This window comes from Polyodon spathula, chromosome 2 (genome assembly GCF_017654505.1).
Source record: "Polyodon spathula isolate WHYD16114869_AA chromosome 2, ASM1765450v1, whole genome shotgun sequence".
NCBI classification, from domain to species: Eukaryota; Metazoa; Chordata; class Actinopteri; order Acipenseriformes; family Polyodontidae; genus Polyodon; species Polyodon spathula.
This window is the reverse complement of record NC_054535.1, coordinates 100,730,002-100,744,856: the sequence shown is the minus strand read 5'-3', so window position 1 is coordinate 100,744,856 and position 14,855 is coordinate 100,730,002. Positions and strand designations below refer to the sequence as shown.

Here is a 14,855-nt window from a genome sequence, read left to right as displayed (position 1 = left end):
TTTTTCTTTTTCTTTTTATCCTATTTTTCTTTTTATCCTATCCATCGAAAATGAATGTGCCAGAAAATTGAACATTATCAACGACTTTGCTAATGAAAGACACGCAGGATGTAATTCAAATGAGTGAGGAGGGTTATTTTTTATTACATTTTACATATTTGTTTTTGACGTTCTGCGTACGTGTCCAATGCCAAATATATTTACACTGCATTTTAAACTAGATGGGTCTAGTTTATGAATCTAAGCCGAGGGACTTTAACCCAACCGGAGCATTAACAGCCAGGAATGCCCTGCCTGGAGGTCATGATTGCTATTATAAACCTTATTTATGGTTTAAACAGCAATAACATTAAGATTTATAACCTTTTATTTCTTCTACCGTATAATTCCGTCTGTGAACAGCGCAGGGAATAATTTTTTCTTAACAAACATTCAAAAATCTAAATACCATTTACACTTACACTGTTGAGTAAATTGCTGCTAGTGATATACAGGGGACACAGTCGACTGAGGGACCTGTTTACTTTAAGGACCAGTTTAAGGAATGTTTGCTTAAGGACTGTTTTTTAACACCCTTTTTGATTTATCAAGTCTGCAGTTTGTAAAACCAATTTCAACGCTTTTAAAAAGGGTTTCCTAGTGTATTCTCATGTTCAAAGCATTGTTTATCACAGGATGCTTTTAAACACAGTCCTTAAAAAAATAACTTTTAAACAAGTTTTGTAAATAGGGTCCTGTATTTCATACAAAAACAATGTACTGTACAAAGACAATACTGCCAATATTGTGGAATTGAAATGGGAAGTAGTTGCAATAGGATTGCAGACATCAAAAAAAAAAAAAAAAAGCTAAGGGGGCATTAAAAAAACTAAGACAATGAAATCTGAAGGTACTTATATTTTTGTGAATAGGGTCCACAGAATCTATAAAATATGTGTTTTGCATTATTAAATCCTTTCAAATGTTGATGACCCGCGTACCTGTAAATGGAAAAATAAATCTTTGATTAGCTACATTCACAGTAACACAATAAGCTATGAGGCTGGTGCCTAATGAGTCCAGCTCCTGTGAATGACGGCTGACATTCAAGTCCTTTAGTTTTGTGAAAGAGCTTCTCCGTCATCTCGTTTCTCTGAATGGTCGTGTGAATGTGAAAGGAGGACGGCAGGCTATTCAGAAGATGCTCTGTGAATAGCGTGAATTCGAAGGGTGTTCCCCTTTGTAGTCGTCTAATCTGGAACACAGGTCTAGAGTCAGGGACCAAGGCCACCTATACATTCTGCTCAGCTGTAATCATATCTTGACCTTTTGGAAAGCCAGCAGGCCTTGTTTCCAGCAGAAAGGATTCGTGGAAACCGAACCCCCTCATGTTCAGGAAGCTGGTCGTGAATGAAAGCCTTGTTAAGGGCTAGATTATAAACCTCTGCAGGGCCTTCTCCCTTATCAGGCACTGTTTACAAAGCTTTTTCAGGTGCCTTCTGCAGGGCCAGCAGGTGGTCCTGGGAAATACTTTTCAATCAGAACACACTAACTAAAAAGCATTCCCAGCAGGTAGCTGATGGAGAGTTGGGGGTAATGAGGGGTATATGGACACAACCCAAGCACTTTGAACCATGTGGCCAAGAATGCAGCTCATTTCTCCCACCCGCTCGGTCAGTTCCCAGGAATGCACACATACAGAGACACTCCCACCCATTCACCCCACTGGAAATGTTTGAGAATGTCAGGTAGAGGCAACAGACACATAACGAAAGCCATGCGATGCGTGAAACTATCAGTCAGCATTTCGTCACACCAAGGCCAATTTTAACGGCAAATGAATGACATTTGTGTTGTGGTTTCCTTTCAAGTGAATGGAGTACCTCAAAGTGCTATGCAAAGAATGGGAATAAAGCACAAGGGTCATTGATTTTAGAAGACCATCTTGGCAGACAGTTCATGATCATCGACTCCTATGTAGACAATCCTTCAACAAGTATTGGGACACCGATGGGGGTAGAGTCCAAATCTCATCAATCAGAGTCAATTGCTTTTTGTTTCTTTTTTTGTTGGCTTATTTGCAGCACCAGTTATCGCAATGTGTGTTTTTTTTAATTTGCCTGGCAAATGGAAGCTGGATTTTAAACACCAGAACACACTTCAAAAACCTGTGCTGGGGCATTCCATAGTAAATAAATGTTTTTTCAACCTGACTTATTCCTGTTTTAGGAATATCATAGGCAGGTATGAACTGCATTGCAGATGAAAACAGTTCGTTTTAATGGTGTCTTCCCTCAAGTATACTAATGATTAACACAGGTGCCCACATACTTGCTGGATGGTAGTGTACATATTTAAATTGGTTATTTTGTTGATAATCTTCCATTTTCATTTTAGCCACGCTGACTGGTTATGCTGAACGATAAACACCAACCGTTTGCTTTCATCTAAAGATACACAAGTAGTAGGGTGTGCTGATTCTTGTACTTGTACTTCTACTTGGAATTGCCTTTAAGATGTATATATTGGGAGGTATTCACAAAATCCATTAATTCATTTGTTGATTTCAAAACAAGAAAATCTATCCTTCCCTCACCTTTACAATTGAGTACCAATCAATGGCAATTCATTATTAATTGTCAGTTTACGGCCTCGGTAATTCAATAGGGCAATAAAAATGCCAGCGCCCCGGAGGAGAGGAAAATTTGCTTCCAAGCGGCTTTTAAAACACTCAGTGCGGAAGTTAATTGCCATTGATTGGCACTCAGTCGTAAAGGTGAGGGAAGGACAGCTTTTCTCACTTTGAGATCAACACATTAATGAATGAATTGCTGTAAAACTTGCCGATAAATGCTTCTTAAAGGCTCTTCCGAGTATGAGTAGCAGCATACTCTGATAAGTAATAATAAGTAGACCTGTTGCATTAGATTATAAACTATCATCTCAGTGTCCCTATTGAAGAATTGAGAGGCAATACAAGTAAAAAGATGATGAGCAGAGATTGTGTGCAGCTATTGTCGTTGGTTGGTGAAACCATATAACAATTTATACAAGCCTTAGACATGCCTTCCAACCTAAAAAAATGTGAGCTGTAAATTACACCGTGCTGACAATGCTATAGTTTTCAAGAGTGAATGGTACACAAGCTGCCTTTTTATCGTAAGTGTCAGATCTACTTGCTTTCCATTTCAAGCTTGATGGTTTAGCCCTGTGAAATGAATATCTCCTGTCGTGTGTTTTATGATTTTCAGATGTTTAACTGTGGTACAATAAGCAGCAAGCAGAAAGCTGGGAAAAAAGTGCTTCAGGAAATGTATATACAGGATTCATGCTGTCCCTTTTCAGGTCAATGGTGAATTTAGAAACACTAAAATAAATCTAAATTCAATGACAAACGCTTGAAGTCTTTTTCAATGGCTTTGATTTTTCTTTTTCTTTTTATCCTATACTATCCCAGTTCAGGGATAGTAAGCCCCATACGGAACTGTTTAATTAAATAAAGTTTTAAATTCATGAAATATGCGAACAATAAATAAATAAATAAATAAATAAAAGAGTAAAAAAGGGTTAATGGTTGTGATACTTGTTTTAATCAATAAAAACAGACAAAAAAGACCAAAAACTGCAACTGGAAAAGAGAATGCTGATGGATGCTTATATAACTTTCAACAGCAAAATAAGAGGCATCCAAGTATTCCATAGCCTCTCATCCCCCACAGTTCATGTCACAGATAAGGGTTATGGTTACCACGGCGACTCAACAGAAAAGAAAACTTTGTCTGTAGATTCACCAGCTCCGAAGGCCTCTGGCTCCTGTGCCTGGCTAAATCTGGGCCTAGATACATACCCTCCAACATTTGACAGATGAATAGAGGCCCACTATATTGCTGATTATTATTATTATTATTATTATTATTAAAGGTTAGAGCAAGTTTAAGTTTATTATTTTGGCTTTTAAAATATAAAAACTACACGTTTTACAGCTGCAGACAGGAATGCAATGCTGTAATTTTCAGAACTGACCCATGTTTATTTTATGAAGGGGTTTAGTTTATCAAGACAACAGCTATATTTACCTTGATTTAGTAAGCTGTTGTTTTTTTTGGCAGTACTATATGTTTCAAATTCTAGTGACATTTCCTAGAAGAGTGTGAAGTTTGTGTTAAAATCTGCATGTGTTTCTGTATAGCACAACAGTGCATAGATAGTTACTGTTCTCCAGACAGAGTGGAGTTCACAATTCGGTGCACACTTTCAAGATGTGAGAGTCTGGTACCAAATTCAGTCTGAATGGCAAAAAGCAAGTGTCAGGTAATTTCACAAGGAATGCTTCTTATCAGAGACCGCCACTCTTCCCTTCTGAACTGAAATATATAAGAATACATTCAGTTCTTAATGCTATGGTGACTTTGTGCAATAATGTGGATCCATAGTTACACTGATTTCAGTGGTTTAAAATATAAATAAATGCTGTATGGTATTGATGTGAACATCAGTGCTGTTGGTGGACAGTGTCCTTTGTGTAAACAACTGTAAATAAGTCTTCCCCTCTGTGTTTTATGAAAACATGGAAATGATGGAAATGAATAGAATTTTTTCACAAAGCTTTCTCTCATCACTTATTAGATCATGTATTATTATCTTCAACAGCAACCTAGAACAGTTAAACAAGTCATTATCTAAATAACTTTTTGTTTAAACATCAAACTGTAACCACAGATACCAGCTTTCTAAGTTCATAAATGTAAAAGTAGCAATCAAACTGTAATTAATGAACTAATTCAAAAGCACAACCAGATATTTAGAACAAAAGAGAAAAACTCTTGAATTTTATTAAATCAGGAATTTCACATTGTGAAAACAAAATCCACGTGTACAAAATAATAATATTAAATTGCAGTAGTCCAAAATGTAAAATTATAAAAGTCACAACAATGAAAAAAAAAAAAAAAAAAAACCATCAGCGCATTATTATTTGTACACCAGCATATTGCTAAATGCACACATGTAACTGAGTCAAAGCAGGGAAATGATTCATCTCTTATTCAGACCCACTGAAAAGGACACACACAAACACACTAGAAATAGAAGCCTGCTCTTTGTAATGTGTTTCTACGGCAATTCGCAGAGAAAATGGGAGGAACCTCCTTGTCTGCTGGTTTTGGAGTGAAGTGTGCTGTGAATTGTTTTGGGATAAAAGGTGGGGGATGTTTCTAAAAAGAAAAGCAGCTGTAACATGTTATCTATCGTTTTCCAATCATGCAAGAAATTCAATTCAGGGCTTTTAGGAATATCAAATCTCATAAAACTGTTTTGGTTTAAATACACTCTCTTTTTTGTCCTAGGCAGAAACTACAGTAGACCAAGGTCAGACCCATTAGGTTATGAGAATTTGCAACCTTAGCCTCAGCATTTTTGCGTGATATGGGTGAGTTTGAAAAAGAAACTTGTAGTACAAGTTTCAGATATGAAACAGAATGAACAGAAAAAGAAAGTCAAACAAGGATTTCTAACATAAGATTCGGAAAGGCTGGGGTGCAAAAAGCAAAATAAATACAATTTAGTGACAGAATTAGCTAACTTGAAAGCAAGTGTTGCATCTCTTGTTCCATCCATTTTCAAAGCAGACATTAGAACAGCCGCAACCACGGCATAGCGGCCCATGCCACACAATTTATACTTTAAATGGGTTCAGCATCCAATAGAAATAACTAATAAATAACTTGCCAGAAGACCTGTATCATATTTCAGAGCTCACCCACCTCTCATTAACCCCCTTTTAGACAACTGTGTAACCTGACTGTCTGTGACCTCATCGCCTTTACCTTCAGCTTAGCACGTTTTGTGTAACTTCAGCTCCTGGCCTTATAATCCTTCCATTTCCAACCAGCCGATTCCTGAGACACCCCAACAACCCACACCTCCTCGGACTGCTCTCCTAGAATGTGGCGGGGGGGACGGGTGGGGGGGGAGTTCAAAAAGAAGAATACAGTTTAAAGCGCCAAGTAAACAAACTGTGCAAAATGAGAGCCCAGTCAAACAGAAGGGGCCATGCATGGAACAAAACAAAAACATCCATAAGCATACGAGCAGCAGAACAATAAATACCTAGTAGCTGAGCAGAGGACATCAAATATGTATCTTTACAACAACAACAGCAACAACATTCTTCATAAATTATAACATATATTTAAGGCCAGTATTTGCATACTAGCATTTTCACTGTAGAAATATTTCTTATCACTATTATTATTATTATTATTATTATTATTATTATTATTATTATTATTAATAATATTATCCAGATTCAGTTATAGTCCCAGATTCTCATCTTCTCTTGCTGGTTTTGCATTTCAGGCTGCTCAGATAACAAAGGCAGGCTAAATAACACCCCAGGTTCAGCCTACAACTAGACCTCTGTTAGTAGGCTGCAAAAACCCCAATCGTATATTTACTCAAATTGACATTGCAGGGCTTCAGAACTGCCCGATTTCCTCCACAGCTGGTGTTGGCACTTCAACATGTCATGTCGTGAGGTGACAAACATTTCAAATTTCACACACAAATGGCGGAGTTAAGTCAATGAACATTTCTATGAACATGTAAACCCCTGTGCTTTTCTTTTCCTTTGTGAGGGCTGATTAACATTGACAGTAATCCTTGATTACAGAAGCTTGTCTGGAGCACACAGCTTCATTGTTTCATTTTTAAACAACATTGATGTCCCTAAACGCACAGAACAGGAGGCTGGTCCTTCATGACCAGCTTGTGGTGCAGACATTGCGAGGGTAGACATCATTTTCATCAAAAAGTCTCCCGCCCATGATCCCCCCATCCCCATCCCCATCCCCATCCCTTTTATCCTTCATGCCATGTGGTAAAAAGTTGACTTCTTCACAGTAGATATCCATTAGATTTTTTGCAAGAACAGCATTATCTGAAAAAAAAAAACAAGAGAGAAGTATGTCAAACAAATGCAGCACTGTCGAGATCCTTACTGGAGGAATACACTTGCATTACAAAGGCATCAAAGGGATGGTTCATAACTGCAGACACGAATCCAACCCTCACTAATGTCACCTGCAGTTTTAAAAACGACTAATATTTTGTTTGCAGTCTTTAACGGCTAAAACTGAAATTAGTTTAGACTATCCATTATTTTTTTTGTTTTGTTTTTAATAAAGTGTTTTGTTTCCTTCTTGGCTGAAGTTTCAAAAGAAGCTTTTGTACTAACAAGCTTCCACTGTGCCACTCCCCACACAAATGTATTTCATTCACAGCAATAAACATGATTTGTGATCTTTGGCAAAGGACAGGGTATCTGTCTCATTGCTGTAAAGCAAGAATAGCAATTAGCCAGCAATTTCCACTTCCAGCATTTGGAACATAAAGAAGCCCAAATGTAAAGAGTGTTAGCATGAATGTGCCACGGTAAACAACACACCAGTAAACAGACACCCTGTGTGCTTGAATATTAAACTAGTCTCACTTACAATATAATTACACAGCGAGCACCACGCAATTAAGCATGGCTTCTGTACACATTGCTGCCTGTTATCTGGGATGAAATCTCATAGTCAAGAAATGCAGGTGCATCACTGTGGCAGAAGCAGCAGTAAATTATGGCAGGGCTTCAGTTGGTTATAAATGATGACTTAATCACACACCAGTGTGTATTGTGTGTAGCTAATGCAAAGGGGCTGAAGCGACTGCTTTCTTAAAGACACGGGTACTGGACCTCAACGGCTATGAAAACAGAATGCAGTTAGTGAGTCATTTCCTTTTTATCTTCGCACCCACTGATTTAACAGAACAGGATAACAACATTCTTCTTGGGCCCCTTTGTAACCAGCAGGGACTGTTTGAAGAGAATTAATAGCCGGCAGCAAAGGAACCTCAGCTTTGAAATTAATTGCAGCCAACCAAGGTGGGGAGCATTCCATATGGAAACGAAGGTGCTACGGGAAGCCTGAACAAAGGAAGCTCTTGGTTTTAACATTGTAGCTTAGAAAAATACAGGGAATGACATCAAGAGACACTTTATGTTTTGTTTTCAAAAACATTGAATGTGAAGAACAAAAGAGTAGACACATGTAACTTCTCTATGCTGAAAATATAAGAGCAATTATTGTTGACACCCCAAAGAAAGTTGCATTACACTGTGTAACAATTTTTTTTTTTTTTTTTTTTTTTGTTCCTGGGTAGTAAGTGTTATTTTAATTGCTTATGCCGCAAAAGTATAGAAAATGGCTATTATTCCCCACAAACTTTGCTTTTGTGACCAGGACAGTGATATTTCAAAATATCACTATTTCCAATGGGAAAACTGGCAAATGTGTGTCTTTTCGTTCACATAAAGTCAGAAAAAAACAACATAGGAATCCAAATTAACATGTATTTATACTAAAGTAACACAAAAATGACTACAAAAGATTTAGAAGTGAGTAGTTTTTCGAGATTTACGATTATACTGTATTTACATATTGAACCAAAATTACCTATTGATGAAATCCGATAAGCCAACATTAAAACAGATGAAAACAGCTTGTTTACTATGTGAATTTAATATTATTTTTGTTGTTTGTTTCTAATATGCCATCAATTCTGAACATGCTGTTACTGGTTTACCATCAAGCAAAGATGAAACCCCTTAAATTTCAGTACCAGGGTCTGGTTAAGAAGTGCATAATAAAAGGGCTCTGGTTGATTAAAAAATATTTGAGGGCAGTAGAAACTAAACTCAGTTTAGCAAGCAAATGCCCCCTAAACCAAACACTGCTTTGTGCTTTGTGTTTTAAAACATGTTTTATATAGAGAGGCAGAAACCACATCTAGATTTTCAAAGAAGGCAAACAAACTGCCCAGAAGAATAAACTGTACCACAGTTGTTATGTGCAAGTGGCTTGGATGGTCACAGTCCCTTTAGGACTGGACAGATTTATGAGCATCCAGGCTTAAGAAAATGACATCGTTAGGGGCAGGATTGACTGTGGTCTCATCAAGTTTGAACAGTGTCATGTTTCAGCAAATAAGGAAAAAGTGGGTCTTCACGGTCAATCTGATGAGGATTATGTGACGACTGAATACACTCCCTGGAATTTAATAATGGTTTTAGGACAGGCTTCTTTACAACCTGTATCAAGGGAAGCAGCTAATACTTATATGTGTTTATCTGGAAGCCATCTGAGCTAGTTATGTGTAAGCTGCCGAATAAGCCCCTGGTAATGTAAAAGAAAACAGGTTTGGGTGTTTAATATCACTTTGCTCATTTCATACTGCATTGTGCTGTACTGTGTTTGAATTTGTGATACTGTAAAATAGTCATTTGGTATCACATACATACAAACAGATAGTCAATTACATTTTGAGTTTATATAATGCAGTTCTTACTAACCCCACACTGTAATCATATGCATTGCATATAAACACAGATTGATAGGAATGTGTTTCTTACCCCTGCTGTTTTGAAGCTTCACTTCTAAGCTGGAAGGTGCTTCCAGGTACTGACAAACGCTGTCGGAATGAGTGAATAGGGCACTGTAGTTAGGCTGTTCCAGGTGTCCTGTGTGGGGTCATAACAGTCCAGTGTTTTGCATCTCTGTGTGCCAAAATAGCCCCCGACTACATACAGTTTGTTTCCAGAAGCCACAGCCTGACAGCTCATGCGCTTTGCTGTAACGTCCCCTACTTTAGTCCACTGGTAGGTCTCGCTGTTGAACTTGTAGGCTGAGCATGCCGAGAATTCTGTATCACCTCCTATGACAAAAATCTGGTTACCAAGCACAGCTGCAGCTGTGTATCGCCAGGGCTGTGGGCAGGTGGCTGGCACTGTCCATCTGTTCTCCAGTGGATCATAGCACTGCACTTTGGGGAGCTTGTCATGACTGACACTGGTGCCCCCGAAGGCAAACAGCTTCAGTTTGACGCTGACCACAGCTGCGTTGCTCACCCCTTCCCTGAGAGGGGCCACTATGGTCCACTTATTGGTGCCTGGGTCGTACTGTTCGACCTGCTTGAGGGACACTGATGGAGATGCTGGGAGACACCCTGTGGCTGCCGTGTGCCCACCTACTACATACAGACAGTGCTTAAGCTCTGCAGAGCCATGGCCAAACCTGGCGATAAGCATGGGGGCTGCCTTGGACCATTCCTCATGCAGGGTGTCGTAGACCCAAACATCTTTGGACACCCCATTTTCTGAGCCCCGGCCCCCAGTGATGTAGACCTTGCACTCAATAGCACAGGCACTGAACTCCTTGCGAGGGCTGGGGATGTCTGTCTTGGGGATGATCTCTTTTGCTTTCTGGTCCACCAGGTAGAGCTTGTCACACATGAACGTCTGGCCTCCCAACAGGAAGAGGGCATGACTGGTCTTGCGGGGACGGGCACACAAGCTAGTGACCACCCCGTCGTTCTGCAAGATTTTTAGCTTACAGAGGATAGCCTCCTCCACCAGCGCCTTGCTCTGGGCCTGCTTGTTGATGAGCTCCTCTGTAGAGACATTCTCCATCAGAAAGATGGCAGGTAGGAGGGCCAGCCTGACTGTGCGCAGCAGCTCTGGGAGGTAGCAGTGCCTCTTCTTCAGGTCGTAGTTCACCCAGTTGAGGGCAGAATCGTAAACAACCCTTTCGTCCTCCGTCTCCAGCTCCTCGTTGGAGAGCAGCTGCACCAGCATGTCTTTGGGCAGCTGTAGGAAGTCCTCAGACTTGCTGATGGCTGGGAAGTTGCTCAGGCACATCCCCCAGGAGAGCTCGAACAGCCTGCTGCACTGATGGGCATCCGAGAAGAGCAGCATGCCCAGGCAGTTGGTGGGATGCAGGTTCTTCTCCAGGAACTCTGCACAGGCGTCCCGGATGTCCTGGAACTGCAGCATGTCTCCAGCCTCCAGGAGCGACTCTGCGTTGTCCTCGTTGATAATGACCCGCGAGGAGTAGGCGTAGTCCAGCAGCAGCTCCAGCACCTCGGGGTGGATGGAGTCATGGAAGTTCACCTCGCTGGCTTGGCTCTCCCGCAGACCCCCGCTGAACATGGCCTCAAAGTATCGGCTGCAAGCAGCCAGCACCGCCCGGTGGCAGGGGAAGGAACGGTTCCCCGCATGCAGCAGGACATCGGTAAAGAGCCTCTGCTGCCTCAGGGCATTGAGGTGCGTCAGGACGCTATCCGCGTACGAAGACTTGTGGAAGAGGTAGACGTTCAAGGAGCCCGTACTGGAACGGGACTTGCGGTTCTCGTGAATGCAGACTGACATTTTCATTGAGTCCTGCAAAGAAAAAAGATACAATGAGCACTCTCTAAAAGTAGGATTCCTTTATCTCTAACCAGTATGTGTTGTCATTATTATTATTATTATTATTATTATTATTATTATTATTATTATTATTATTATTATTATTTATTAAGTAGTAGTAGTAGTAATACGAATACTAATGTGTTTAGATATGATTTCCATGTTTGATATTAAAAAAAAAAAATCTGTCAGCATCATTTTAGATAGCAACAAAATCTGATATATACTGTTCTATTACAAAGCTATGCCTAAATGAAAGCGTGATTACTGCATAAATCTTGGCCTCTACCACTCTGCAGCCTCATCATTAGCAGGTAAAACGGCACCTTTCTCAAAATACAGTATTAACAACCGTTTCTGCTCAGAATGGCATTACGTGTTCATTTGAGAGACCTATTATTCCCAAAGCAATACTGAGCAAAGCAACGTAGCCTTTAATTTCAGTTTCGTGTGACAGGTCCACACAGCACAGCATGTAAAAGGAATTACAGAGCTGCGGGTCCAGTAAATGACTCAGTGGGCTGCATCGATACTCCCTGATGACGCTGGACCATGAAATGAATGCACCCCAGCAAACACTGCGACTCAATAACTTCAAGAGGAAGCCCTGCACAAATTAAACACAAATGTATCGATATCAATATGTTGTGTATTCAGATGTGTATTTTGACTAGAAATTGAACATTTAAATAATGGAAATTAAACATAAAGTAAAACAGTGCGTGTGTTTTCCTACTTTTGCTCTTTAGATAGGTGTTAGGCGGTGTTGGTATGGTAACTAGCCTATGCAATATTTTACTATTGTATATTGCTATCTTTAGGTATAAGGCACTAATGCGTCAGACCTATCTTTACCAGAATTATTTTCATGAATGAGAAAACCCGTAACTTTAACAGTAAGGTAGAACAGACAGCAGTTTCCCATCTCTGGCTTTCCTCTGTTTATTTGTTTTGGAGCCACTAACCCAAACTGACCCTTGCCCGACTGCAAAGAACCGTGAGATCACCTGAGACACGTTAGCCTAGTTAAACAAGGGAACCCGTTAGTTTTTTTTCTTTCTGTTTTTCTTTCTCTTTCTTTTGTTTAAATTAATGAAAAACAGCATGCGTTTTTCATTATGCTTTATGTCTCCCGTTTATGAGTTATCCTATCACCTACAATACAACTACGTACATAAAGTCCCTACCTCGCACAAAGCCTGTTTGCTGGAAAGGTTTGCATTAAACAGTCCATTTTTAGTTAATAAAATGACATCATCACTGACCTGTGCATGCTGCAATCTAATATTTTAGACAGATTTCTACCAGAAATAGAAACGAAACTTTTACTGTCTGCATATCTGTAAGGTAGGTTATCAAAGTCTGCATAGCGCTTTTCATCCCTGGTCGAAGCCTGGATAAAGATACTGTACCGTCTGCACTGCAGAGCATATAAAATGCATCGAGCGGTTCTTTTTTGTTAAAAGGCTTTCGATCCTTCGTTCCACTGCAACTTTATTAAAAACAGCCCAGGTAGCACGACTAAATACCAGTTTACTTACAAATTTATAGTAAGCACATGGTTTAGAACAATCCTTTATTATCCGACCATGCCATTTCAGTACAACAACCACGGTGTTCACAAAGCTGGAGCGCTCTGAATCGATCCCCGATGCCCGTGCGTCCGCGGTGAAGCGCGAGTGGACGCGTCTTTATCCTTTACGTTTCCTTGTAGTGTGTGATGCTGTGCTCATGTTCCATCAAAGTTTGACCACTCGCAACACTGTGCTGTATGTTCCTTTTTTCCCGGTATCCCCACACTGTGTTGGAGTATTGCTGTGTGAGACGATCCAGTCGGGAGTGTTTGAGCCCTTTCCTCTGCCAGCGCCGAGTCGTCTTGCTTGCTTTGAATATGATCGCTATGCAGCATGTGTAAGTAAGTCTGTCTGCTTGGGTTAGTCAGTAGGACTGCATTTGAACCGCTCTGAGGGAGGATCTTCTCAGACACTGAGGAGAAAGAGGAGGGGTATGCAAATCGCCGGGCTTCAGAGAGAATGAGAAAGAAAGGTGAAGAATACAAACCACCAGAAACACAATAGTCAGACAGACAACGCGTCTGAAAAAAAATAAAACCAGCAAATACACAGAAAATTGTTTTCTTTGACACTTCTGTCTTTGTGGATGAAAACGTATGGAGGTATTTTTAGGCGAAGGGTATACAGGTCCATTGGAATGAGAAAAGCGCCACCTAGTTGTAAAAAAAGTCACAAACTGGTATATAAAAATGTAAATTCTATGTAGTCCCTGTAGTTCCAGTGCAATTCAAACAAGTGGCTAGACTATTTCGGATTGGGATGATAAGGGTTGTGACAAGATGAGTGAAATGCGTATAGGTAATGCTTTCCGTGTATGTTTAGTTCAATCATAAAACGAGATGTAACAATAATAAAGAGTAAATGAATACAATGCATTAACAATCTGAATGATAGTGTTTGTATGCTGAAATGTTTATATTACTTTATTATTGTTTAGCGGTATATGTAAAGCAGCAGTCTTTACGAATCAAGGTATCCTTTAAATATATTTTCTTCACGTTGGGCAGATGCCTGAAGCTACAGTAACGTCCTTGGTGCTGGACAGAGCGTCTCTTTCATAGAAATATTTGAAAGATGTATTCCTAGTATAATCAATCAAGGAATTATAATCTGAAAATCGATTCTGCACGTATTGCACAGTAATGTTTGTTTCCTGCTAAATTATGTTTAAACTGTAACTTTCGTTTGCAACTGATCAGTTAAGGCAGTTTATCTGAGATTTTACCGTGTCGGGGTGCAGTATGCTAAAACGCAGCTGTGCAATTAAACTCACAGTATGAACCCGTGACTAGAAACTGTCCCTCCCAAGGTTGCGTCCCTAATGCCCCGCAGGGCCGATACAACGCTGCCCGTGGAACCCCCAAGGAAGGGGAGCCTTTTTTTAAAACTGCTGCTTAAGAAAATAAGAACATAAGAAAGTTTACAAACGAAAGGAGGCCATTCGGCCCATCTTGCCCGTTTGGTTGTTAGCAGCTTATTGATCCCAGAATCTCATCAAGCAGCTTCGTGAAAAATCCCTGGGTGTCAGCTTCAACAACACTACTGGGGAGTTGATTCCAGACCCTCACAATTCTCTGTGTGAAAAAGTGCCTCCTATTTTCTGTTCTGAATGCCCCTTTGTCTAATCTCCATTTGTGACCCCTGGTCCTTGTTTCTTTTTTCAGGTCGAAAAAGTCCCTTGGGTCGACATTGTCAATAGCTTTTAGAAATTTGAATGCTTGAATTAGGTCACCGCATAGTCTTCTTTGTTTAAGACTGAACAGATTCAATTATTTTAGCCTGTCTGCATATGACATGCCTTTTAAGCCCGGAATAATTCTGGTCGCTCTTCTTTGCACTCTTGCTAGAGCAGCAATATCCTTTTTGTAGTGAGGTGACCAAAACTGAACACAATATTCAAGATGAGGTCTTACTAACGCATTGTACAGTTTTAACATTACTTCCCTTGATTTAAATTCAACACTTTTCACAATGTATCCGAGCATCTTGTTGGCCTTTTTTATAGCTTCCCCACA

The 14,855-nt window shown here is 40.0% G+C and overlaps 1 protein-coding gene across 1 annotated transcript; it reads right to left on the bottom strand.

Annotated features, from left to right (window-relative positions):
* Positions 1-4,885: 4,885 nt before the first annotated feature.
* On the bottom strand, positions 4,886-13,378 carry LOC121305410 (ectoderm-neural cortex protein 1-like). The gene is made up of 3 exons (XM_041237069.1): positions 12,808-13,378; positions 9,434-11,239; positions 4,886-6,916 (listed from the first exon to the last, which is right to left on the bottom strand). The coding sequence occupies exon 2, from the start codon at positions 11,231-11,233 to the stop codon at positions 9,458-9,460; it is 1,776 nt and encodes a 591-aa protein (XP_041093003.1). The 5' UTR covers positions 11,234-11,239; positions 12,808-13,378; the 3' UTR covers positions 4,886-6,916; positions 9,434-9,457.
* Between the last annotated feature and the right edge of the window lie 1,477 nt (positions 13,379-14,855).